The following is a 24449-nucleotide window of genomic DNA, read 5'->3' on the forward strand; positions in this document are numbered from 1 at the left end:
TACTTAAAGTTGTATTAACCAATTTTTGGCCACCTTGGGGCAGAAAGATATCAGGACAACCTGAAAGATACAAAACCTCCACCGTATCGCAGGTGCAAGAAAAAGTTATTGAGGCAAAGAAGAAAAATATCTGATTCTTTGGCTGCTAGACTTTCCTCACCTAGTCACCATCTTTATTTGCCATTTAGTGCTGGGACGGTAGCGCTGAGGGTTAATTGGGTCTTGTTTGCTAAAAATAGTTGCCCGATGCTGCTGGAAACAGGGTTGATGAGAGACTGAACCATACAGTAAAAATGCTGTGAAACCAAAACTAATAGCTAAACAAGGCTAAAAAGCTGCAGAGAGATGCAGAGTTGGTTATAATTCTCAAATTTCAGCACTACAAGCAACTGCTTTCACATCCCATAAAGTGATGTGTGATTAATGCAGGTTTAAAAAAAAAAAAGCAGAGCACATAGTAAAGACTGTCATCTTGAGCTATGAGACCTATGTTCAAAAGTTCAACTAAGTTATGATCATTTTAACAACCCACCTTTGTAATCTCCTACAGATTAAGGCCTCTGTGAGGGAGGAAGGGTTAAGGAAGAAAGAGTGAGAGAGAGGAGAAATGACAAGGAAAAGAAAGGGTAAACTTAAGATACAGAGACACATACACACACCCACACACCAAAAAACAGGACAAATCAGAATGAACGCTTTTCATTTTCATCAGCGTTTAGCCTTGGGCCCCGGCTCTGTCTGTGATAAGTGATGACAGTGGGCTTCCTGATGGCCCACGGAGGAGGCTCCGCAACACTGCAGCTCTCCGGCCCCCATTCTCCGGGAAGAGCAGGGGGAAAATTAATAATTATCATCATGGATAACACCAACAGGGAGCAATTCATCATCGCTCCCCTTTCGCCCGGCTGTGTGTCAGCGAGCCGCGTGGCCCGGCCAGATACTATTATACAACGGTGGGGGGGGGGGGGGGGGGGGGGGGACGCAGGGAGGGGTTAAGGGGAGGGAGAAGGAAGGGTGCTGAGGGGGAGGGAGGGAGGGAGGCGGGAGGAGAGAGGGCTAATGCGCTTTTGATGGGGTTTATCCAGGCGTGGAGGCTTCAAGCACGACCACCTCACGGGCGGATTGGTGTGAATTCCCTCCCTCCACCTCCTCCGTCTCTCCTCTCAGCCTCTCCGTCCGACTGCTGCTGCCCCAGTGAGGCGGAGCGTGAATCAGCCTCGGCTTCGGCCTCCCTCCAGTTGGTGTTCCTCGCTCATGATGCCTCACGAAAACACACAAACAACTGTACTGTAACAGTTGGAGAAGGTCCTGATTCAAGCTGTGCAAAGCTGTCTGGCGAGCTGCATCACTGAGCTTTGTTCAGGTGATTAAAGGGGACATAAATATGCTGCCTGGAAGTGAAAAGCCAGGGCTCCAGCCTTGCAGTGTTAACACTACTTCCTCCTCATGATGACATCAGATTGTTTATAGATTTCCATTTCGAGTAAAGAATGAGAAAAAGCAGCGAAATCCTACTACTGTATGCTCCAGAGCCAGTAGAAGTCTACCGAAACTTCCTAAAATTGGCCATTCAGAACAGAGTGGGGAGGGGGGCCTTAAAGACACAGGAGCTAAAACGGCCTGTTTCAGACAGCGGCTGAACTAAGGGGCTGCATAAAGGACCAGTATAAGTTAAATAAGAGTTTTTGGAACTGTAAATCATGCAAAGATATTCCAGAAGGACCCTGGAATAAAAATATAGACCTGGAAATGTGAATGATAGTACCCCTTTAACTCAACCTATTCACATCTTAAGAGGGAAATTCCAGTATTTGTCAGCCTATTGCCTATAGTGTTATTCTCTTAATTACTATTACTATTGGTACTTAATTACTATTGGTCATTCTAACTTTTTACTTTCAACTTCTGTTACAGAGATTTAGGAATCACAAACCCTTCTACAACTCAAATGCTTACCATTGAATGTTCCTGAAAGTTAACACAGAAAGTAGAATTCCTTTCATGGATCTACTTCCTGGTCATGAGTGCACTCTAGTTTGTTTATATAAGTGTGAGGTAGTAGTTAGCTTTGAATTTAGCGTATTTGAAAGCAAGCCAAATGGTAGCAAACGCAAGAGGACAGTTTGTGTCTGCAAGTTTCCAAATTGCAAAAATAAAATGACAATCATGTTTTCATCGACAGCCACTATAACGATAACAAGCGACTCCAGATGTGATGAATAGCCCTGCAGCTGCTATAAGTTCACTATAACAGGAACATGGATTTCCAGGGGACTACTTTCTATGTTCACTTTCAGTGTTAAACTCATTGACAAGTGTTTGAGATGATTTCTGTAAGTTTTTTAGAAAGCAGTAGGGGGCTTGCGGTCCTTGACCCATAAAATGTCGTTCTTGCTATAGTCCCATTTTCCCAAATCTCACCAACGTAGTAAAGAAGAGTAAAGTAAGAAGAGCAGGTCAACCCTCATATGTGCTTATACTGTTATATATTGTTAGTCTGTGATGTGCAATTCATTCTAGGAGGCATCTTTGATGAAGCTGTGTAAATAATTATACTCTAACCATTATCCCTCTCAGTAAAGGCCCACATTTCCCACAGTGCCTCCAAACAACACCCCAAAGAGCCTGAAACTGATACATTAGGCTCATGTTAGATGATAACAAAAGAGTGAGGTTGTTTTAGTTGAGAAAAATGTCACCCCTTGCTCAGAAGAGATATATCTTGTGGCTGCATGGCATCTGGTCTTTTATTGCTGCTGTGTGTATGTGTGTGGACATTGGTCTATGTCTCTTCTGTTGTGGTTTTTCTGTGTATAACTGGCACAAATGCTGAAGTCTCTTAAACTGTAGCTCCTCTTGTTGCCACTAGATACTGGCTCCTAGAAAACTCTGACTATATATTTGGAATAAATTCTCAAATCCTCCAACTGGATGATTTTTCATACTTCGGAGGCTCAGGTCTCTGGCGTTCACCTCCTGGTAGTAGGACCTTGGTTATGCTGTCCATGGTACTGAAACCAGGAGTTGAACCCCATGTCTCTGGTGTGGTACACAGTCACTTCACCACTTTGCCTCTAGTCTGCCACCCAGCGCAACATTTTAAAATGAGCCTCCAGCCTAACCCACTTATTTTATGTGCCTGGACCTGACTAAGCTAAACAAAAGATGTCTGTTAACTTTGCAAGTAGATTTACAACTTATAGTAACATAGCCTGCCAAAAGTCAGCTGATAAGTCAGCTTTAAATGCTATGAACTTATACACCGCTGAGTGGATTTTTCCATTAACAATTCTCCTCCTAATGCGATGAAAATCGTCCTTGAAGTTGACGAGTGCCTGCCCTGTCAGTCCATAAGGCCACCCCGCCCTCCGCCCCCCCCAACACAGAATTTAAATTTGATGGAAAGCAGGTGAGAGATGGATTGCAGAGACGTTTTCCTCTGTAGCGCTACAGTAGCTACGTCAGCAGCAGTGAGACAGCGGTGTTAAAATTAATTACAGACAGACACTTATTCTCTCTCGCCATGCCATCAGCGTACATCATTTTCAGCCTTTAGGAGGGGATGAGTTCCCTGTGCCTGGATCACGACTGGAGAAGAGTTCTGGGGGCTAAAGCAAAAAAAAATGCAAAGATATAGATGTCCTGAGAGCAATTCAGATTCAAGTTTAAGCAAATATACAGTATTTTCTCTTACTTTGTATATTTTGATTGTTCTGCACCGCAACACGAAGGCAAATTCCTTGTACGTGAAAACCTACTTGTCAATAAACCTGTTTCTGGTATATCCTGTACGTGCCTTCGCGGTTTGCAAAAGCAGACACGATGTATACAAGGCACAAGGCATGTGAGATCTAAAAGGGAGGTAAGGAAAGGAGGGTTAAAAAAAAGCGAGAGTGAGAGGATTTGTCTTGTGCGTGAACGGCGCAGACGCAGGGGTTGTGCTGTTCATTTAATGCAAGGTTAGGCAGGCTGAGCTGATGAATGGACTGTCGACAGGAGAACAAAAGCAGGCGCTCCATCACAGGACGGCAGGCGCAGCAGCTCTCCCTCAACAATCCTCGAGCACTGGTCCAGGAGCGGTTTACCCTTCACACATCCTAACCTTAACTACTATTGGGGAGCTGCAGCCAATACTGACTACAGATCAGTATCTTTATGGTAACAGCACACTACTCCTGCAGGTCAATAATGCATCTGTAAATCCTTGGACAAGCCGGCTGGAGCTCACTCTGTAGTGATATCCTCTACACAGAATACCAGCATTATAAAAGCAAGGAACACCTGGATAAGAAGAGTCTGATAGCATGACTGAATGATGAATCCCATACTGTACATGAGATACCAAGACACATGTACACTTGCATATCAGCTCACCAAATGAGGATGTGATGGAAAAACGTGAAATAGCAGGAAGAAGGCGGGTAAAAAGTAATTGTGCAACCGGGAAAAACAAAAAAGTACAGAAAAATGACATCTTCCTATATGATCCCATCATCTGTTTTGCTGCAGCATTCCCCTAACATGACTAGACTTACATCCTAGAAAGAGAAACTGGATGTTTTCAATTACAGAGAAGAGAAGACAGGAAAAATGAGAGGATGTTTACAAATCCCATTAAATCCACCAGCCTTACCCAGGGAGCACAGGCCAGATAATAACTACCTATTGATTATCCATTAAACCAATACACCAGACAGCGCAGTAACACTGCAGCACAACACAAAGCTGCTCCAACACAATGGGATTTTTTTTTTTTTTTTTTTTACAGACAGATCACTTCTCACAGTGTAGAGCGTCAGGCTGCAGTAGTGAGGCTGTTCTGTAGTCGGCAGGTGGCTGCTGGTACCACAGAGAGCAATGTGGCTCAGACACAGGGGGAAGTTCAGGGGAGGTGGGTGGAGGGGCCAGAGGGGGGGTGGGGGGGGTTTGATGGTGGCTGCCAGCACCTCACCAAATAGACTCGTAAACCATTTTCCATGCTTTGGTGCCTTTAGCTGACCCTCACTGAGGACACACACTTTAGTTTTGTGTTGGGAGTCGTTGGTCAAGCTGACCTACACACCACAACTCAAAGGTTCAGACAGCTTTCAGATAAGTCATGTGAAGTCATACTTTTATTTTTGTCTTTTATTTAAATATCTAAATATCATCAGTACAAAATGTAAACAAAAATTATGAGAAAAAGTCTATGCAAATATTTGGATTAAAATAAGATTATAAGGATATCATTTGCAGTGTAATTTCACATTTATGGGTGTTTTACTAGGACGGACAACATTTTAACATTTTCTGCACACCTGCCCACTTTTCTTGTCACTTTCTATTGGTAATATATCATAGAGTTGTGATGTAACACTGGTTATAGTTTCAGCAGTACTGGCCAGCCTGGCTTGGTGTTACCTAATGCCCTACCTGATAATATGAAGAACTGTAGTTCTATCAATGCATTCAAGACCAGACTGAAACATGTAATCAATAGTTTACATTATTTCTAATTGACATTGTGGGTGTATGTGATGTGCTGTGTGTAGCTTTTTATTTTGTATGGTGTGTTCTGTGTGTTTTTGTTTTTTGGGTTTTTTTTTTTTTTTTTTGGTTTTTTACTGTTTATTGTTGAGCTGTTGTATGTTTTTTGTCGGGGACTACAGATGCAAATTAGCTTCAAGCTAACTCTGGTGCAGTGCATCATTAATGTTTCAAACTGCATACTGTCCCGTTCAGTAAATAAATAAATCAAATAAATCAATGCAGTGTAAATGTTGCCAATGGAAAATCTCATCTAAATGAGTCAAATGGGTTAAATACAGCTTTGCTTTGATTTTCGACACAGATACGTGGATGTATGGCATTTTACCTGTAAAAAATGTTGTGTTATCTTTGATATTCCTTTAACATATCTTAAAAGGTTAACAATATTGTGTGATATTATGTTCTGGTAATTTGTGTGCACAGTTAATCTAATTCAAGAGCACCATTTTACACCCATAACACTTATCAAAGGATGACCATCTGATCATAACACCACCAAAACTACTACAAACAACTACATGGATATGTAGTACATTATCAGACCATACCACGCATTCATTATATACCTGTAGTAATCATGTAAACATTCTTTCCAGGAGAAGGGTTGATCTGGAAATAATTACAAACATTTTTTAGGCTTTTTCATTTATGTGAGTGTTTCAGTTCTGGAAGGACCTCTGTACACAGCCTCTGAAAACCCAAACACAACACTATATCCAGCCTTTAGTCACATCATGAAATGAGGTATCTTAAAAGGATCAGTACATCCAAATCACAAATAAAAACGGTATCACCACTACCGAGCCATGCAGTCACTTTTGGTGAGATTCATCATAAACATTTCTGTTTCAAAGGCTCTAAAATGTATTAGCAGCTTTATGTTTCTTGCTCAAAAACACCCTGACAAGTAAAGCATCTCTTGAATAAAATATGGCTACCTTTTGGTCTTGATGGCTTCACAGGGCATGTATGTACAAGTGAACATGGATATAACGTCTGTCTAAAACATAAGGAATTTACTCTGAAAGACAAAAGATCAGCTTTGGTCCAGTGGAAATATGATCGGAATAGAAATAGGGGCAAACACGTTTTTTTCCCCCATGACACACTGTAAGTCACATGCTCCAAGAATGTGAGGTGGGTTGTGAATGTGTGAGTAAGTGTTTTTTGACGTTTGAGACAATGACAGGGCAAGCGGGATGAGAACATTCACTATGTTTTATGACATGTAATTCAAAGTCACATTAGCCTCAGTGCTGGGATTCGATTGGAAACTCTATTAAATATCCAACTGACAGACATCCCTCTTAAATACAGACACATAATCCATCAACGTGAGCTGACTGATGTCTCTGCTGTTTGTACTGCCTCGTTCCTTCCACACAATATCTCTGATAAATGACAGGTGGTAACAGTGGATGAACAAACTTTTGTTTCCAGTCAAGTTTATTTATGTAGTCCTTAATGTTTAACACGAAATTAGAATTGTAAAAACTCATCTGGGAAACTTACCGGGAAGTCAAAAACATCTTGTATATATTAGAAACACTAGTGAGTTTTTCTTCAAAATGCTTATTTTTTTCATTTGAGAACTCAGCAACATAAAAAATTAGATTACATTAAGCCCTGGTAACACAAAGTTAGTACTTGATTACTTCAGAGGTACTACATGCTCTCAGAGAAAATACTTTCAAATAATTAACAACAATAATTTCATTTTAAAATCAAACTTTATCAATTTTACAAACTCTACAAACTTTTCCATAGCAACAGTATTGTGCATGGCTCAGTGCATAAGTGTCTATACGTGTGTTTGTGTGTGTGTGTGTTACTTACCGTGCAGTCTGCAGTGTCTTTTATCTTCAAGCAGAAATCTGATGCAAACTCCAGCTCAGACAGACACACACTGTTACAGTCAATCGTCTGTTGAGAGTCAAAAACACACACTTCACCATGATGCACAAATATACAAAAACATACACATCTATATTAATAATGACTGTATGAATTGTGATCAAGCAATAAAAAATGAAACACTAAGAACAAACATGCAGTCGGTATAGAAAAAATCTGATCTGGTGATTTGAGACTGCAGTTTTTTGTTCTTGGCTGGAACAAGTTGGACTGTCTAACTGTCTGCAGTGAGGACAGGATCTGTAGTCAAAGTTCTGACTGTTTTTTCAGGTATTTGAATTTTACAAATGTCCTGCTGTTCAGTTGTGAAAACCGACTCATTTTGCTGTAAGACCTTCATTCTATACTGTAGCAGGAACTGTTGACATTTTATGCTGTACTTTGGAGTCATTTTGAATACAATGTCTATTTGTCTGTCTTAAAGGAAACCTGGTTTATTACACCTTAGGTTTTACTGTATTTTCCGTGTTCTGGTGCCCAGTTTTATCTGTTATGATAACATTGTACTTAATCAACCTAGTTGCTGAGATCTTGAAATGCAGAATCACTGCTGAAAATAGGTCCAACGGGGTAACAAACACAATAGTAGAGGTTGTAATAAAACCTTTCAGTTTAGCCAAATTAGCTACCACTTTATTGGGAGGTAAAGTCTACAGTAAGTGCACATGTAATATCACTACTAATTCCATACTGCCCAGGAAAACTTTGAGTGTGCAAAACCACAGTAAATACAATATAAGTCTGTCTGCAAACTGTTGCAACAGACAGCTTGAAAGAGTAAGAGTTGTTTTTGGTAATGTGACCATGTTCCACAATGTCAGCAACTACTTTGGTGAGTACGATAAAATCATAACTGACAGAACTGATGACTGCAGCTTCAAAAATAAAACCCAAGCTGCAATAAACAGTAGTTTTCCTTTAAGTCTTCTCTATAAAAATGGGTACACCTGAAAAACCTTGAAGACACCTGGTTTAAGTGTATACATCTCAAAAAAAACACATTTCTTGAGTTGATATCTAAATGTGTTAAACAGTATTCTCTTCTTAACTGATGAAGATAAACCATTCTTCTCATTTACGTGGTGTTTGAGTAGGTTTACCCCCAGCAGGCAACATAAAAAGCTTTGACACAGTAAATGTGTATAATCCTGGGCAGGTAGTCATGTGGATTATGGATTGCGCCTTTAAGAGACTGTTTAGAGAAACAAAACTCTATAGCAATAAAAATGAACATGAAACACATTACATAAGGCGGGTTTAAAGCAGCTTAAAGTGGTTGCAAGTTGCAAGAAAAAAAAACCCATCTGTTTTGCAGGAATTTATAATTCCATGAGAGGGCTCTCAATTTTACGGAGTAGCAGCCAGCCTTAATGGAATGTTATTGGATCGTATCAACGGGAGGCAATAGATGAGAGTCCATGTAATTTGGGCAGAGGGGCTGTCTATTTGTCACTGGAGGGGAGAAACTATCGATTAGAGGATTCAAATTCCATTATATCAAGTTCTCCCCTCATTCATCACATCCACAGATGGGTGGAGGGCATGCTACTTAGCAAACAGGCCAACCGGCGAGGAAACACACGATGCTATGAGAGACAAGAGGGAAGAGCATTCAAACACGGAAAGATTCAGAGGAGGTATCTATGTTTAGATGCGGGACTATGTGTGTGTGTGTGTGTTTGTTTTATCACTGCGTAATGTGTGTACTCTCCCATCAGCTCAGTGAAAACCGCTCTATCCACGGGGGGCTGAGAGTAATGAAGTTTCCTTAAGAGGAATTTAAACAAGGATTAGACAGATCAATCACCTAGCACTACAGCATCTCCACAAACACACACATAAACACACATACCTCCAGGGCCCTATCTCTCTCTCGTCACAGCTAACTCCTGCTCTCATTCTCTGTCTCTAACCTCACAGCCTGGGCCACACAAACTATGTATACTATGTATAGTGTAGGTGTGTGTGTCTGGAGAACACACATACTGTACATTAGGATCAGACTGACTTATTGGTTTGCCAATATGTTGGGCCGATATAATTGTTAAAATTCAGAAAGTTTGGAGTATTGGAGAGTTAGTGACATTAATAGATGGCAAAATTTGGCAAAGTTTTTTAATCTTATGTTTATAATAATGGCCGATTTCATTTGTTTGTCATGTTTGAGCAACAAGTGCTATGCAAAGCCAGGTTGTGGAGAGTCAAAATTAACCTTTAAAAGAAGAGGTTCAGTTTTTACATTTAAGGCTAAATTAATTTTACTTCCTTGAAAACACCATATGTATAATGGTTACTTCATACGTTCACACTGCCATTTTTTAACAAGACTAAGTCAAAACCTAGTATATGGATAGACCATGTATGGTCAATGTGTGAAACTGTGGCCAGTTTCTTACAGGGATAGTCAGTGGTTGTGTCTATAATGTGAATTCCTGGATATGAAATGTTTATCTGCAATTTTCTGTAGTGGTCCCAGTAATATTTGTTGTTACAGTACACTAAAGTAGCATATCACAAACATTTGATTTAAAAAAAAAAAAAAGGTTATTAATGCAGTTTCTACTCATATCTTGGGATGTTTGATTTGAAAGAGACACTGGGCTGGCCAATCAATGGTGTAACTTCATCACTCAGTGAGTCAGTGACTGTGAGTCAGTAACGGACAGACGTTCAGGATTATAGTAGCCGGTCCAGTCAAAATCCACATTATGTCCCCCCAGAACAACCAATAATATGTCAAATTACAGAGAAAAGTCACTCTGATTAATGTGATTGTTATTTTAGAGATACTGAATATTGGTTAAACATATCAACTACTTTCTGTTTCAAATATCAATAGGACTTCCAAAGCCTCTACACTCGAGTGTTGTCGTATATGTTCATGTTTACCTGTATGACTGTGGGTTCAGAGATGAGTGTCTCTGCTTTCACCACTTCCACCACGGCCTCGGGTACCACAGCCTTCTTCATACATGCCATGTTGAAGCCATACACATCGTCCCAGAAGGCAATGCGGTCTTGGTGCTTCTGTGTGTCTCCAACTGCTGCCAGGCTGATGTTACAAAGGTCTGGATAGACTGAGGAGAGACGAGAGGAGCGAAGGGAGTCAAGGACTGATAAACATGTATGAAATAAACACAGCAGCATTCAGTTGTTTCCAGGTGTTTTCTTGACATTCAAGTCACAAGGTGAAATGGCAAAAACCCCAGACAGACGACTGATTGAACACCAGAAATGGATCAGCTGTCTGTGAATACCAGACCAAAAGTGCTCAGTGCATTGAATGGAAAAAGGGTCAAAGGTCATTGACTGGGAGTCAATGGACGGTCAGAAAAGATCAAGGAGGACATCCATATCCAACGACAAAGATCCTCCTTGAACAGTAACAGGCTATAATCTTTGAGGGAAATTATTGTAAGAATATGTATAAATGCTTGTGTGAACTTGTGAAAGGTTAAAATGCTTAGAGATAGTCACAGAAATCACTGTTTGTGCATCTGAACAGTATGTTCCTGTATGGAAGAGAAACAAAGAATATCTGTTTATTCTAAAACAGATCCTGCCATGTCTGTTTGGGTATAATCATGCATAGAGTAGTCACAACAACTCCTCGAGGTTAGTCCGAAACAGATTAAGAAGTATTTTCCCCACTGTTCAGGGCTCACTCCTCTAACTAGTAATGAGACCTTTGATCTTACACTTCGTACATAAAACTTTTTCTTAATTTTCTTCTATATTCCTTATTGGCAGATCCCCCCATCAAACACATCAGCAGCAGAGAAACCCACAAAAGCATTTCAAATTGTTATAAAACCCCAAATTTTGCTTGAAATTCCTAACAATGCACTACACATCCAAAAGAAACGAGAACTAACCACCTACTGTAAGGCTGCCTGATCTGCGATGAGTGAATCACTTCACGTTTTGCTCAAAACCAAAGATCATTAATCATAACTAAAAATAGAGGGTGGCCAAATTCTGTTTCCATAAACCTCTACTCACAGTGCTGCGACATCCTTAATATCAACGAATTTAATGTCATACAAACCATTCAACAAATGTAATTATAGGAATGCCTTAACACCTTGTGGGTGTGGAGCTCTGCATCAATTTCATGAGGCTGCTGTAATGACTATATCCATCATGTGTGCACAAAATATGACCTGATTTTTGTCCTACTTTCATACTTCATATTCTGTACAGCACTTATTTAGTGCTGATTGATTGAATACAAATATAAGAATAAATACATACAGTAGGCAAGTAAATGACATGGCCTAAATGTGTATACCCAGACGAGTTATGTGGGCACCCAAACATAATAGGATTGTTGAACATTTCATTCCAAAATGATGGGATTTAATATGTTGCTATAACAGCCCCCAGTCTTCTGAGAAGGCTTTCCACAAGAAAGATATGGCTGACGATTTTCTATATTTGTCTTACTGCCAACAAATCTTATGTTCGGAGCCAAACCAACAATGAATTGACTTTACTAACATGTATTGTGCATGTAACCAAAGCCTGATATATCTTCTTCCTCTGTAGACCGCATTTGTTGTCCAAAAACTATTAAAAACACATCATTGAGCCACACAGTTGCACTGGGTGACATGTTTCTTCGCCACAAAGAGTTTGGTCATGTTAGTTTGTTTAGAAATGTCTCCAAGACTAATAACAGCGATTATGTTTCAGTCTCTGGAGAAAAGTTCCATGTAGGGATGCAAGATCAGGCTTTGGATACACACACAGTACTTGTAAGTAGATCAATTCATTGTCGGTTTGGCTCTGCACATGAGATTGTTGACGATAGGAAAAATATAGAAAATTGCCAGCTGTATCCTTTAAAGTCCATTTCAGCCACAAAAGCATTAGTGAGGTCGGACATTGATGTTGAGTGATAAAGCCTGGTTCACACTCTGTGCTCCAATTCCTCCCAAAAGTGCTTTGTGCTTTGGGGCTCTGTCAAGTTTAAACAGGAAGGGGCCTCACCATAACTGTTGGCACAAAGTTGTCTTAAAGGCCCAATGAAATAAAAAATACTTTTCCCGGTTTTAATCCTGTGTCCCTCTGTTCATTTATCTCTTGGTGTATGCCAAATATATGTCAAAAAATCAGTATCAGAGTATTTGCATCAAAATCCCTGTCTTTTCTCTTCCTGGAAAACAGTTTCATATGTTTGATGACTCATCCTGCACTCAGATATGTTTACAGAAGATCCTCCAATCAAATGTGACTTTGGGCGAGTAGCTAGCCACACCGGTTATATAAAACCACACTTCACTGTTTGTGGGTTGTAATAGTTAACAGAGCAATATGGGGAGAGATAGGAAGAGATGTGTGTTTGGATATCAGTGGGGAAAAACTTTGTGGCTGAGGTCTAATTCATTCATCTCTCCCTCATCCTTCTCCTGATCTAACAACAGGTGAGGGAGGTGTATGTGGAGCCAACGGTCCTTGTAGCTCCGTTTGTCTCTGCAGCTCTAAATTCTTGCACTAAATTTTAAGTCACGCCCACTTTTAGCGGTCCAATCAAATGCCAAGGATTCGATTTAATTCCCTTTTGTAAGTGTACACCGCTCAAATATTCTGTTTCACTGGGAAATACATCACAGTACAAAAGCTAAAGATGTTCTAACTTCCGTTTCACGGGGCCTTAAATAACGATGTATGAAAAACAGCCCCGCACCAAAAGTTCACAAAACATGGAAAGGTGTGTCCACATATTACCAAATAGTGGGTCCAATCACAGAAATGGACTGGTTGCATTCACATACAGTATGCAAAAATAATTGTTACATTTGATAAATAAATATGTACACCAACTGTTCCTTTTCTCCTGAAGATCTTTTGTGCATTTTCAATGGGATAGTAATGGCAGGCAGGTGTGCATCTCCTTCAAATAGCTGGCATTCTGAGACACTTCAGTGGCAATCCAAGCTGAATGAGACAACCTTCTCTGCTGCACAAATTATATTATGCCAGAAGAGGAAAAAATGCCTCATTGCCTAATTTCATTCTTCAAGCAAACACACAGGCAAGCCCCAGTCAAAAACTTCCTCTTGTCCATTAAACTTTCAGTGTTTCCCTTATAATAGTACAGAGAACCCCCGCCAGACCAAAAATATTTTTTAATTTAATGCCAAAAATAACGCTAAATACTCATTTATTCGGAAATCAATAGCATGTAAATAATAGTCTGTGTCGTTCTCTGCAACACCTTTGAGAAATGACTGCTGCTGAAATACAGCTTGTTGTTTATGTGGTCATACAAAGTTTTGAATTTTGTTTTTTAGCTAACTGACATGCAGCCTCAGAAAAACAATGGAAGAAGCAGGCCGGTTACTTCGGAGCTGTGCCTCTAGTTTAATATTTCAAAGCTTTGACGACTGAGCACGGGCAGTGATTATATCATTACATAACATTGTCTACTGAATGAACATTATCCATGTCTTAAAATGAGCATTAAACATGAGTCTTAATGTCTTTTCAGAGTGCTTTCACATCTGAATAGATTCCTTTGTATGGTTAATTTGCTTGGTGATTAAGCCGGAGCTGAGATGCTTGAAGCCACTGGTATCCCTACTGTGAAGTAACATTAGCCAAGACAGAGGCCTGAGGCCTAAAATAGAGTTTAGAATACACTCAGCTTGGAGTGAGATTTCTTCCTGGGGTGGGGGGGGGGGGGGTGTTTGGTGCTTACCTGCTGAATTTTGAACCATCGTTGACTAACGTTACTATAACTGCAACTCAGATGTACTGAGCCGCACAGTGCGAACAATGCAAACACCGCAGTCTCTCCAGCCTTGCTCCACTGATGCTCAGCGGGTTAGTTAAAATCATTGTGATTGGCTGCTTCACCAGAACGCGAATCACAATGATTTGTTGTTGCATGCTTTTGGTTCAAACAGATGATGATCGGTGTGTTCACAGACAATCCATGAAAAATGCTGCCCTAACCTCGCTACGCTCTGCGCCTCAAACCTTCTGAACTTGAAAAAAAAACCTACTTATTTGCTTAAAAATCACTATTTTACAACAGAGGAGGCAAAGACGAAAAGTTAGCACGACAAAAGGCATGTGTGGCATGAGATTGTGAGATCTGTGTCAATTGCATGACTGAGAGTAATGCATGAGAGTTGGCAGCCCTGGGATATATCAAACTAAATATTTCAACATACAAATAACTGACACTACTATTTAGTAGTCATGTAAGAATCTGTTCCACTTATAGATGTTCATACATGAGAGTCAGGAAAAAATCTGCATAGTTAAGTGTTTAGTTATAGCAAATGTACCTGACCCTAGCATTGTAATTATTTCCAGGGAGAGAAAGTCAGCCTCATTAATGACTGAATGTAGCCAAGTCACAACACTATTCAGTGTTATCCATGCATAAGACAATATATCAGATGGTTAAAGTATTCATTTATAACATTAAAATTGGTTTATAACATTAAATTACTTATCTAGCTATCTATATTGAAGATAGAGTTAGCAAGCAGTTAGCCATAGTGATAGCAGATCAAATTAGCAAGCATTAACAGCAGCTATAGCAGATAGCAACAAAAAGTTAGCAGCAGAGATAGTAGATAGCTACAGCAAGTATTTCTTTCTCTCTCCTTTTATCAAGCAAAACAAAACAAAAAATATTTATGGACCAAGAAAATGAACAACAATTAAAGAAATCAGGCATATGATATGAGCATAAAGCGACAGCAAGTACTTGGCTGCCATAGCATAAACAACAAACACTTAGTGAAAGAAATATCAGATAGCAAGAGAAAACAGCCAGCAGAGACAACAGTAGACAGCTGTAAGTGTTAGCACCGACAATAGCATATACCAACAGTAATAGCAGATAACGAAATAATTTAGCAGAAGCAATAACACTCAGACGAAGCATTGGTTTTACTCGAATAACCTGGCAGCCAGGAATAAAGCAACAGCAGTTAGCAGTATGGAACTGGGAATACCTTGAATAACTTAGGTGCTTAGTTGGACTGCATAAATCCCGTATTCCTGCCTGAACACCATAAGCTCCATATATGGTTAGCTAACCAGATGCTACATTAAGCTAACAAAATGATCAGTTGAGGCAGCACAGATATTTACGTGAGCTTGAGCCTTTCATTGTGTGAGCTTTGAAATAGGGCCAGTGTATCTATATTGTAGCTGAACTTATCCTTGTGTTGGTGCAATTACTTTCTCAGAGATCTCAGAGATAGCAGAAAAGCTAATTATGTCATGGGGGAATGGTTCGAGAAGTTTCTATGAAGCAAGCAAGCAAACTTCACTTATGTAGCACTTCTCAAAACAAAAGTTAAAGTGTGTTACTGGAAGAAGCAAAAGGGGAAACAAGCGTAACCGCTGTGATATAAACATTGCCCCAGCCTCAGTTCTTTATAAAAGGAGCAAACTACAAACTTTTTTTTACTGCCACTTTTTATAGTTTCAAAAGTATAAGCCTTCCAATGAGCAGATTTTATTTATTTTTCCTGGCATGTGTGTTAGTGCTCAGTCTCACGTAACCTTCGGTACATCGGCCCATAAAATGTGCGAATGGATGGTGACAGCTCAGTGATGGGCAACTCATGGCCCCTCATTATTAGCTGAAGCCTGCTTGTGACCCTGTGAGTGTCACCATACCTAACGACGGTGTTTGCACACTTACACACACACACACACACACACACACACACACAAACAGCAGATCTGTCACTTCATTTTACTCTGATTACGGAACCGAGTGAGTAATTATGAGGGCCAGGTGAGAAGAGGAGGGAGGGCTGCTGATTGGGCAGAATCGGGACAGGCCTGTTTGAGAGACACCCTGAATAAGAAATGGAGACAGAGAGACGAATAGCCAAAGGAAGGGGGTGGTGTGGTGTGGATGGAGAGGGAGAAAGGGGAAAAGGAAGAAGGGGTGGGAGGGGGGGGGGGTTACACGGGCGTCCCCAGATTCATGGCTTTGACATCTGCGTCCTTCTCGACTCGCTGCTCACAGCCCGTTTGTCATGCTCCCCCCCTCCTTCCCCCCTCTTCTCTTGCTCTCACCATCTCCCCCATTGGTCGCCTGTGAAAAAGGGAAAGACGGTGTGGGAGGGGGCATGGGACAAAACAGATCCCTTTTCCCTGGACGCTATGCTGTGCCAGGCATGCGGGGACACATTTAAGGATGAAGGGGAAGTTAATGTAGTGGGGAGAATGAGGGAGCCGCTGTAACTCTCTTCTAATGTAGCTTAAACACACATACAGCAGCAGTGCTGCAGGGCTGGACTAATAACTCAGCACTGCCATGTGCACACACACACTCGAAATCTGAAAATAAACGTAAGGACATAAGTTGATAAATCTAATGTGACACAATGACTGTAGGATCAACATTCAATAAATTAAAAAGTTAAGGTATGTACCTTTGTTTCGGTCATTGCATTAAGGTGCAGTTTGGCTGTACTGAAATGTAATACTTGCTTCACAGATTTGCACATAAATACAGCCCTGGGCATGTTTACCTGTGAACAAAAACAACAACATGGAGGAGCCCCCAGTCAAAGTATGGACGCAGGTAACTAACCGCTTTTTCATGCCTGGCACCATGCATGTTGAAATAGGGAGGTGAATCAAACTAGCAAGTTAATCTCCGATTATCAATGAAGAAATCCCATTTAAACTCATCAAATAGTGAATAGCTGCTACAACAAATGACATGAAACCAGAAATCCAAAGAACTAATCAGCTAACAGGAGACATATGTCATATGCTGATGCATTATGAAACTGTTGTTGTTGTTACATTTACTATTATCAAGGTAACATTAAAGGGATTTATCATGATCAAGATTTCAGCACATTTCTTCCGCCTATATGCTGAATCTCTTCATGTTGAAAAAATTAGTATTTTTTGAGCACTAATCCATGTTACTCAAAAGTATCCTGCTGTCATTGTTGTGTCGAAGCTCACATGGAACAACATTTATCATCTGCATCCGAGTTATTACGTAAAGGATAATACAATATGAGATGTGCAGATATGGAAAAATAACGCACAGAGTCATTTACCTTTTCTTCCATGAAGTGCATGTTTTGGTTACACCGCGGTTATATGCAAGTGATCAAAATAAAACCAGTTTGCATGTGGAATTCAGGACTATTGAGGACAATACTTTAAAAAAAACTTAATACATTGGGCTACTATGTCAGAGAAATACAGTTAACAAAAAATAATCCACATCACAACTGGTCAAGTAGTAAATATTCTCTTTAGTCACTGTATAACACAATATAAACAAAAAGAGGCTATCCTGGAGAGACATGTAATTTATCCTGGGAATATGCAGTGAGTGTTTTAAGGTTTTTCTATTGAAAAGCTGCCCCGGCTGCCAGACTTTAACTGTTTTTACCTGGTTTTGGTGAATACTGATCATAATCATTTTATTTCTTGCAGTGCTGGCTGGCAGTAGATCCACTGTGAGCAGCCCATGTTGGGAGCGTCAGGGTTAAAGGCTCATGACAAACCATACGGCATCCTCTGACCTGTCACTTTCTGCTCTACTCAGGTCACACCTTCTCCTGTCCAATCTCCCTCGCTAACAGATCTGTCTCTATAGGTGCTGTCATTCTGGCTGTCCGTCTATGTATGTGTGTGTGTGTGTGTGTTTGTGTGTGTGTGTGTGTGGTGTGTGTGACCTCTCCCTTATGTCCCAAGGAGCCACTAAAAGCAGTGTGGTGGAACCGTTCCTTAGATGGGTCACATTTGGCACAAGCCATTAAATCTGGTCAGTGGCAGGGATGGGATGACCCAGGAGACCGACACACACAAAAGCAAATCCCTAAAGAAAAAAGGTCTGTGCATACTGTCAAATCATAATCTATTTATATTATTACACACTTTAAAATCTCACTTGAAGAATCCATCTTAAATGCTTTGCTTCTTATCTTTGATCATATGCTTTTTATGGGTCATGCGAATTAATCAAGGAAGATTAACTGACAGAAATTTAATAGTTGAGTTAATATTTGGAAGGTATACCACAGAATATTTACCACTTTACATTTTCCAGATCTATAGCATCACCTCTCTCAAATGTAGGATTCTAAAATGTACAAATTCTTGTTACTATACAGCCCAAAATTTAATTTCCATTGTCACGCACAGTCATGATAAAATGCAAAGCAGCAAATGATGTCAAAGTGACATCACAATGCTTACGTCAAGCTGCTAGTGAGAAAAAAATGTGAGTACGGAACCCATATTCAGCTACTGTGTGCATATTCGCCCATTCTTCATGCCAACCACACAGGAGACATGTTGTCTCTGAAACAGCTGTGTGTGGAGGTGAGGTGGGCTGCTGAGTCTCTGGACTGATGTAACTGTTCCCCCTCAGCTGTTTGTTATACAACCTCTGAGCATCACTCAGATTAGAGAGGGCTGGCCTCCTTTGCATGTTCGTGTCATACAAGAAAAAAACAAAAAAAACTAAATGTCCTTTACGCTAATAGCTGATTGTTCTATTTCGTTAGATTGTACAGATGAAGGGAAGCACAGCGGTGTGTGTAGCTCGTGTTGACAGGTGCACACTTTGACCAGCTAAGTGAGAAATACAGGGAATACACCCCAATCATTTCTGCATATGTTACCTGTAATCACCATGGGGGGGCTGATTTGAACAGATTCTCCCTGCTGACTATTCAGTGGGAGGAGAAACAGAGCCATTAACTCCTTCATATACACTTTATGTAGAGAATATAGAATAAATGTTGTCACCACTGCGGATACAAACTCTCTTTTGGGGGTTAAAACTAGAATTAGACACCCTTCCTAAACCCTGCCTCGTTTGATGACATCATACCAAAGATTTCAAGGGCCATGCTCCAATTGGCTACGTCAGCTAGCGACAAGGGTGGGGAAACTTGCTTAAGGTGGGCGCAGGATGATAATTAAACATCAGTTGGCAGTGGAGATGCTGTGTTAATTTAGTCTTTTCACAGCTTTTTAGTGTTGGCAGAGACATTACAGTACCTTTTCCATTTTAGTTCGGCCATTGCAAGCCATGCGATATACAGTATGTGTTTATTAGCGTGTATTGTTTACGATGCAGCTGAGTTTATCTGCCTCACAGAGCCACTGATTCAGGTTGGTACAAGCTTCATGTGCTGCTTTGTTTGAGTGGAAACTGGGTCTGGTAGGTTTGGCTCCCTGTGTCCGTATAGAGTTAAACAAGTAACGCCCCCAACACTCCTCCCCCCCACTATTCCATGCCACTGTATAGGACGTATAGGATGCAAGGACACGCTGAAAGGCTGTGTTTAATAACTCATACAATTAATTCACTGAAAACATTGAAATATTAAATAATGCCTGGAGAAAAATAATGTAATATAATGATTTTCTGTGCAGTTTTTACATGTCATATACCTGAGAACTGATGTTTAAAAAAAAAAAAAAGCCCTGAACTCTTGGTCTACTATGAGAACTTAAGAGGAGTGCGAATATGTGACCTACCTGAGCCACCGTCAGCCAAGTAGAGGTTTCTGGCGTGCACGACTGAATCCAACATGGACTCAAATAGTAAGAAGTAACCCTGAGAAGAGAGGAAAAAAAAACATTACTACCCCAAAATATTCTGGAAAAGTTAACTGAATAAAAAAGAAAAACCAAAAGCAGCTTTTCATGCATCTTCATCTGGTATCTTTGACGTTCAAGGCACGTAATAAATGCTTGAAAGGAGAACGCTAAAGAGCTGCTGGACAATTCAATTATTTTTTAATTCAACATCACTACAGTGGAAATCTGAATTGGCCGTGACTGTGAATCAAGTGATGTGCCCACGTGGTCTGCCACTCAGCATCCAACGGTTTGACCCTGGGTTGACCTCCTGTTCTGCTCCAGTAGGCGGCACATTAACTGTGGTATTATTCCATTAATGCTGAAATTGAGTTTTGTCCACATCTTGTTGGCTTCGACCTGAGTGGCAGATACTGCTGACAAATGGCTTTTCTACCCCTCCAACCACCGGCAGATCAGCCAATCACACAAGCCCAAGCCGCAATGCTGGCCCCCTTCAATATGTTATTTGTGAGCACAATATTTGGGTGGGTTCAAACATATGGGAGGGCATATTTCCATCTGGGACAAGGAGGTGGAGCAAATCAGTACATGCACATTTTACTGTAACTGATGATGCAGATCAATCCTTTAAAAAAAAAACCCTAACCCTAACCCATCAGCTTTCAGATCTGTGTTTTTGGATCCAACCAAGAACTCAAGGAAAAGAATATTGAAAGCACAACCACTGCAAATTTTAACCTGGACCTTTGCTTCCCATCATTTTCTATCAATGAATTCCGATCAAAATCTTGTCAGCTCGTTCAGTGGAAATCCACCGAAACCTTACTTTTCTGGATTTCTAATACAGTCCGAAACACCATCTGACACTCAACAAAAAATTAGAGTTGGGAATATTTGGGAATCTCATGATTCGATTTGATTCCAATCCCGATTGTTTGGTGTCCGATTCAATTCAGAATCGATTCTCCATTGACTCAACAGAAAAGGGGGCGCTATTTTCAGTCTCTTGCTGCAGTATACTGTGTGCCAAACCATTCACTGGTGTCCTTAGTCCATTGAAATACAATATGAAACATAACTGGCAGATAACATAAATGGTCCGCAGCCTTTTTATTTTAAAAAGTTTGCATTGCATTGCATTTGAATGAATTAATTTGAAAACATCTTAAAGTCTCCTGCCTGTATGAGAATAACAAAATGAGGGGGAGGAGGAGTGCTCTGCTGTGTTGTTATTAACGTCATGAGTCCAGAAGTGGAGAGCAGCCTCTCTGCTGTACCGTTAGCTCCGGGGAAAGACATTGTTGTCCAACACACTGAGCAGTCACAGGGTTTTTGAGGTGAAACAGACTGAGCACCAAGTTATTTTCTTCACTCCAGAGTTGGTTTAAGTTGTTTAATACTGCAGTGTGCGTCAGTCAGCCGGTCTTGTTTGTTACAGCTGGACTTTGCTGCTCTGCTACGCTAACGTTAGTCTCTGAGTGACAGCGTAGAGAGTTCACAATATACTTCACTTTCAACTCCCAAAGGTAATTATTTAGTCATTGAAACAAAAAACGCTTGCAACCACTGTCTTTTTTGAAGATGAACGGCAAGATAAGTCCAGTATGTGTGAACTGTAGACTGTCCGGGTGCTGCGCTGCCCTCGCAGTTGAGTTCCACCTTTTTCATTCTAACTAACATTTAGAAAATCGATTTTTGACATTTGCGAGTCAATGCAGAATTGTCCACGTCCGCTTGTGATGAATCTAAGAATCAATTTTTTCCTATACCCTACAAAAAATAATCAACCCAAAAGCAGCCTAACCATGTTTTTTTTTTCAGCATATTGACACTAATTCTGAAATAACTCATATCAATGCTTTGTTATGAGTTAGCTGTTGACCTGACAATGGTAATTATTATCTATTTTGCACAGTTTTAGGCTTTACTTTAAGCTTTAAAGCTTTATTTTAAGTCCAGCAAAGAAGAAAGGTTCTAAGGGATATTCATCTTGACAAAAAAGATTTAAAAAATATTTATTTACTGGTTCTCTAATGGAACAGTAATGAAAGCAATAATGTCTTGGCAACAGACTGGCCTTTAACAGGGCATGACTCATAAAAGTAATGAAAACTGTGAGAGGAAGGCCTGTTTTTTTCTTCAGTTTTCAACTTTTTAACTAACAAGTCTCATTACAGAGCAAGCAATTGATAAATAAAGTGATTTCCTGGTGCAAGTGGGGTTTATCTTAATTCTAAATGTTTCACTATGTTGAACAGCTTGTTGTAAGCAGCTTTACAATGACACAACTGATGACATTTGTGGGGTGAATTCATTAGTATGATAAAAAAAAGATAAGAAAACAGACCAAAAAAAGACCTAAGTTGTGTCCTTCTAATACAATATCTCTACTTTCGCTTCCGAGGGGTGGGGGCCAGAACAGCAGATAAAGACTGGATATAGAGAGTGTGTGTGTCAGGGTTTTTTGTGTGTATGATGAGGAGGAAGTGTACATGAGTAGAAGAAGAGCCATATAGGAAGAATGCTGCGGCCAGCTGAATAGTAATTCACTGAGATAAGAACCTTATTATTCAAATAAAGACAACCTTTCATTGGAGAGAGGAGAGGAGAGCAAGCAGAGACAAACAAGGGGAAACAGCCCTGATTTATAACTCTGACTTTTAAATCGTCACCATCTCTGTCATGGGCCTGAGCTGATAATGATGACAGCGATGAAGCTGATATAACCGACTCATCCTCCACGTGGCGATAAAGGGATACATTCCTTCTGTTTATCGACGGCGGATTGGTCTCGAACCCTAAGTCAGACACGCGTATTGTCTGCTGCTGACTGTTGTGGTCCAGTCGATGTCCTTAGCAGTGGACCAGGTCGTTTTTAAAACCCTCACACAGCGTACACCGGCCTCGTAATTTAGAGCCCAATTTCATGGGACACTGCTTCACTTGAAGGAAAAAGGATATGAGATAGAGAGAGAGAGAGATGCCTGAAAGCAGAGTCACACCTTACTTTTATCAGCAGTGATGCTCCAGGATTACTGTCTTCCATGTCCTCCCAGCAGCATGTGTACCACACCCCCCTACTTTATACATCTGCAATGTTAATTACCAAAAAACAGAAACACAGATCCACTTCTGTGCAATTAGACCGGGATGAGAGGAGGACTGGAGGTGAAGCAACCTGATTAGATCTTGCAAGAAAACTTCAATCGCTACATGAAAAATCAACAACGATAACCAATGTTGTACCCATCTTCTGTAATTCTGCACCATGCATCATCAAAACTGGACGATGTAGCAGTTGCAGCCTGTAATGGTGTTAAATTTTAGACGATCTGTTTGATGTTTCAGCTACACCTATTGTATGGTATAACAAGGAAGGTGCTGCAATGTTGGACGTTTAATTATCAAGGGAATCTGTTAGTCTAATCAGTGGTGACATTTTCATCATGAGAACACAGTGCTCATATGTAGTATCCCTAACAGCTTCATCAAACTCAGATCATTAGTGTCTAAGGAATGATTATAAAACTTTTAATTAAAGCAAAACCATAACTGCCCATTTTAAAAAAACGCTGTTGGGCAGTGTAAAAGGGTGTCATCCTTTCACGTTTTATCTCCGTCTGACCAGTGAAGTTTGTGGTTTATCCAAGTTCATTTTATTGGAAATTGTATCCTTCCCTTGTAGCATCCAACGTGGCTCAGTCTGTATAATGTGTTAGATGTTAAAATGCAGCGAGAGCATCTATCACCACACGGCTTTCCTGCACTATAGGCAACAACATATAATGAAACACGTTGTGCATGAGTTTGAATGTCTGATCGGCCTGATGGACAACAGTCTTCCTTCCTAAGACAGGGTCAGTGAAGGCTATGTGGGTTTGTTGGCCTATAAGGAAGGTCAATCATTTAAAGAAGAAAGCATGATCTGTAGGGCTGCATATTGTCAGTCGAATTGCTGCCGTTTAGCCACATCACTGTACACAGAGAATTGCAGGGTGACAGCATGACAGGCTGTAAACTTTTATGGATTTCTGTCTCTAAATGACCTAAATATCATTTGTCAGCAGGGAGAAACTGTTGACATCAGACCCCCGTGATTATTACAAGTAACAAGACTCTGTGTTCAAAACAGAGATAGCAACATGTTTAGCCTAGCTTAGCATAAAGGGTGCAGGCATGGGTGAATAACTTATCTTTGCTAAAGAGAAAAAAAACACCTTCTAGCAATTTAATTTATTTAATACGTGTTAACTAAAAAGCAAACCGCCAATACAACAGCACTTCTGAGATGCTGTGCAAACTAACCGCTTGTTAACCCACAAAATTTGATATTTGTACACAAGTCAAATACAAGAACCACCTTTGGATTTGTTGGAAGTCAAAGCTACACTAGTTCTTTCTTCCTACCTCCAGTTTATTTTCTAAGTTAGGCTAAA

The 24449-nt window shown here is 40.3% G+C and overlaps 1 protein-coding gene across 1 annotated transcript in view; it reads right to left on the bottom strand.

Moving 5' to 3' along the window:
* Positions 1-24449, bottom strand: part of prmt3 (protein arginine methyltransferase 3) — a 60103-nt gene that overhangs the window by 12464 nt on the left and 23190 nt on the right. Inside the window, exons 11-13 of the mRNA XM_042412533.1 lie at positions 19948-20026; positions 10333-10520; positions 7366-7452 (exon numbers count right to left, since the gene is read on the bottom strand). Of these exons, the coding sequence (XP_042268467.1) occupies positions 7366-7452; positions 10333-10520; positions 19948-20026 (354 nt within the window). The remainder of the gene's footprint in view (positions 1-7365; positions 7453-10332; positions 10521-19947; positions 20027-24449) is intronic.

Source organism: Thunnus maccoyii, chromosome 1 (assembly GCF_910596095.1).
Source record: "Thunnus maccoyii chromosome 1, fThuMac1.1, whole genome shotgun sequence".
Classification (NCBI taxonomy): Eukaryota; Metazoa; Chordata; class Actinopteri; order Scombriformes; family Scombridae; genus Thunnus; species Thunnus maccoyii.